The following is a 3362-nucleotide window of genomic DNA, read 5'->3' as shown; positions in this document are numbered from 1 at the left end:
TTTCAAACGGCCGGATCCGGCCCGCGGGCCGTAGTTTGCCCACGGCTGGTCTACAGGGACAGCAACGAAGGGAGGCCTTGCTTGTTCAGTGATAGTTTATTGGTCCTTAGCATCACATCTGTTACCAAGGTCAATTCAAATACACAACTGCAGGTAAAAACATGTAAAATAATATAAAAATAAATTGAAGGCTACTTTAATATATTTACTGAATTAAGTAGTGTAATAAATACTATAATAAGCAAAAAGCTTCAATCACACAATTCAGTTTCACTGAAGTTACAGTAGTGTTTGTAAATGAGTTTTAAAATTTAAGTTACAAATATTAAAGCACTGAAAACTAGTATAAAAGTGAATTTTGGCACGTAAGTGAGCTCTTCTTCTGTCATTAGTATTTGACAACCGAAGACAATGAGGAAGCCATTTCTCACCTACTTTTGAGGTACAACTATCCAACTAGGTCAGCAACATGCTGGAATGAATACTTAATAGTTTACAATCTTTGAGTTAACTTTTCCCTTTCGAGAAGCCTGAAGAGCAACTCAGAGCTTATTACTGTGCAAAAATTCTCCAGAATCCTAATTGAATTTAGGAGGGAACTTTTTCTTGTGACCTGCAGGGCCTTGTGTGCAGGCTGAGGTCAGAGAGCCCCAGGGCTTAGGGGAGCCAACTTAACTCCTTGCTAGCCGCCCCTTCCTAGGGTAATCCCTTTTCTCCAATTTCTGCCTCCTCCCTCCAAATATAATAAAATAAAAAATCCCACATCAAAACGTAAAATGACCCATAACTTCAGCGATTTCAACAGTATCACACTCACTCTGGGTGATATAAAACTGAAGCTGCTAACAGGAAAGTTGGCAAAAAGCATGTCAGCCCCTGGAGGACTTCTGCCTGTCCCTAGGAACCCTCACCCGATGTCTTTGCTGGGTCCTTAGTATCCACTTCTAAGGTCAAAATCTAAAACACAGTGTCATGGCCCTTCCTCGAGAGGCAGCCAAGCCCCCACCCTCCACCTGGAGGAATCAAGTGGATATTAAACTTCACGGTCAGAACCCAGAGGCCCGCAGGTTCTGGAAGAGGCAGTGCGGAGGATGCACCCCCGGCCTCAGTCCTCAAAGAGCTCACACTGGGCACTGCTAGTGTGTCTCTGCATCAGGCACAGAGTGTGCCCCAAGGAGTGAAATGCCCTTTCACCTATGTGCCCCTGCACACTCCTGAGCAGGCTGAGGAGTGTCTAAGGAGGCCTTAGCCAGTTTTGCCACTTGGCTTTTAAACTTAACGTTTTGACTTTTTCAATCACAGTTTCATATTCTGGTTGAGGTAATCACAGTTTTCCCTCTAAGAGGGGCAAGTTGGTGAGAGAGCATTTCTCCGGACAATGGTCAGAACCAAGACCACCACGTAAGTACAGCCCACGCAGTGGGAAGACCCGCTGCTACGGGCGGGTTCCGACCCCTCTTTAAAAACTCTTTTGTGCAGCAGCCAGGAAATGGCTCGAGTTCCAAGATCTGGAGCTTTCATTTAAAACTTCACAGCAACCCACCTGGAGGAAATGGTCCCACCCACCCCACCCACCCCTTTTCTAAGGCTGCTCAAGTTTGAGTTTTTAAAAAGAGCTCGGTAGAGCTAAAGGAAGCTACAAGTAACTCATTGCTTATTTAATCAATTGCACTTAATATCTATGTTATTGATTCTGGAGCAGAGGCAAGTCCACTGTGAACCCCAAACTCTGGCCAGCCAGACATTAGGGGCTCCCAGACTTGGGCTCCACACCTGGGGCCTTGTCACCAGCAGCTTTGGGAGCTGGGACTGGAGAACATGAGTCTTCAGAAGCCTTTCTTCATGCAAGATTTCTTACTCAGTAGTACTGGAGTTTTGTTCATTTGGCTTCAAATACAAATTGTTTTTTCCTAATACAAGTACGTGGTAGCGACAAGCCCACACGATTGCTTTCGTACTTGCATGCAGGCCTCTGTGTGACCAGGCACACAGACTACATGTGCTCCATCCTTTCTCTGACTCCTCTGCACCAGGGGCCTTTCTCAAAAACCCCACTACATTACTGGAAACTTTGCTGGTTTCGCCTATGTGCTTGTTCCTAAGGCATGCAAAACAACAACATGAAATTCAGAAAGCATTTACAACCTAGGCAGCTGAGGCGCTGAAGTCCTAACAGACATCACCTAAATACCGGTGCCTGGGACCTCCCCTTCTCCACACTAGTTCTGGAGGTCAGCATGGGACATACCTGCTTGGGGGCACGAATTTCCTGAAGTTTGTGGCCGAAATCCAGACCTTCCCTGGTAAGGCTGAGGGGAGGGTTAGGTGCTGGAGACTGAACCCCATTCAATGACACCCCAAAAAATGATCAGGACCTAAAACTGAGCAGTTGCAGGATGCTCCCCTCAGCAGTGAGGCAAAGCATCACCAGGGAGCCTTCAGCAGCAGGTTTGCTCTGGCCCCTGAATTAGGCAAACGGGAGTGATACTATAAGGGGACTCAAAACCAATCCTGAGGGGACTGCTTGTGTCAGCTCAAAGCCACACGCTTCTGGAAAGCAGGACGCCTTCCAGTTTAGTCTGTAAGGACAAGCCCCTCATTTCAGAACAGCTACTGATCTCAGCCCCAGCTGACTCTGGGTTGGGCTGGGGCAGAGCTTGTGCTGTCCCCCCAGGACTGGCCCAGGGCCAGCAGGGCCAGGTCCCTCAATGGGAGGAGCCTGACCAGGAAGGCAGGCACTGGGATAAGGCTCTTCTGGGGCACTGTCTTGAGGCCTGAGGTCTGTGGTGGCCTGGCCCTCCCCAAGGGTGGCTCCAATTTGGGTAGCTAGGGTTCCTTCTGCATCCTAGCAGCTCCTCTGTGCACTCCACATGCTTCCCCACACGCACACAGTGCTTCAACCACCCAAAGGAGATACTGCGAGAGACCTGGAGGTCCTGGACTGCCAGCCACACACACTGCAGTCCTTGTCTGCTCATGCTCCATGCGGACCCATCCCCCCAAATCAGTAGTGCAGGTGATGCTCTTCAGCGCTGCAAAGAGAATAAAGACAACATGCACTCAAGCCAGCACACAAAGGCCAAGGAGAACGAAGACAGCCCCTGCAGGAGGGGCCTCTGGAGGAACTGAGGCTAAGACACCCGTCCTGTCCATCTCGAGTGGACATTCTGCAGCCTTCCTCTAAGGCTTCTGCTCGAAGAGATCGTGGTATTCCTGCTGCTCCAGCTCCCGGTTATACTTTTCGATCTCCCGGTTGGCTTCTTCCACATAGTCATTCATGAACTGGTCCATGACTAGCATCTCATTAAGGAAGAGAGCCATGAGCCTGGAGGACAAAAAAGCCTGCCCTGGCCCAGAGGGAT

General features: G+C 49.0%; 1 protein-coding gene and 1 long non-coding RNA gene across 3 annotated transcripts in view; one reads left to right on the top strand and one right to left on the bottom strand.

Annotated features, from left to right (window-relative positions):
* LOC106727565 overlaps positions 1–3362 on the top strand; it is a 24573-nt gene that overhangs the window by 12175 nt on the left and 9036 nt on the right. The gene's annotated exons all lie outside the window — the stretch shown is intronic.
* LOC102251932 (chromosome unknown open reading frame, human C20orf194) overlaps positions 81–3362 on the bottom strand; it is a 129830-nt gene continuing 126548 nt past the window's right edge. For both annotated transcript variants that reach the window (XM_005874696.2, XM_005874694.2), the window contains exon 37: positions 81–3293. In XM_005874696.2, the coding sequence (XP_005874758.1) occupies positions 3181–3293 (113 nt within the window). In that variant the 3' untranslated portion in view covers positions 81–3180. The remainder of the gene's footprint in view (positions 3294–3362) is intronic.

The sequence above is a fragment of the Myotis brandtii genome, unplaced genomic scaffold (assembly GCF_000412655.1).
Source record: "Myotis brandtii unplaced genomic scaffold, ASM41265v1 scaffold45, whole genome shotgun sequence".
In the NCBI taxonomy this organism is placed as follows: Eukaryota; Metazoa; Chordata; class Mammalia; order Chiroptera; family Vespertilionidae; genus Myotis; species Myotis brandtii.
Note: the sequence above shows the minus strand (reverse complement) of the source record. Positions and strands in the feature narration are given on the sequence as shown.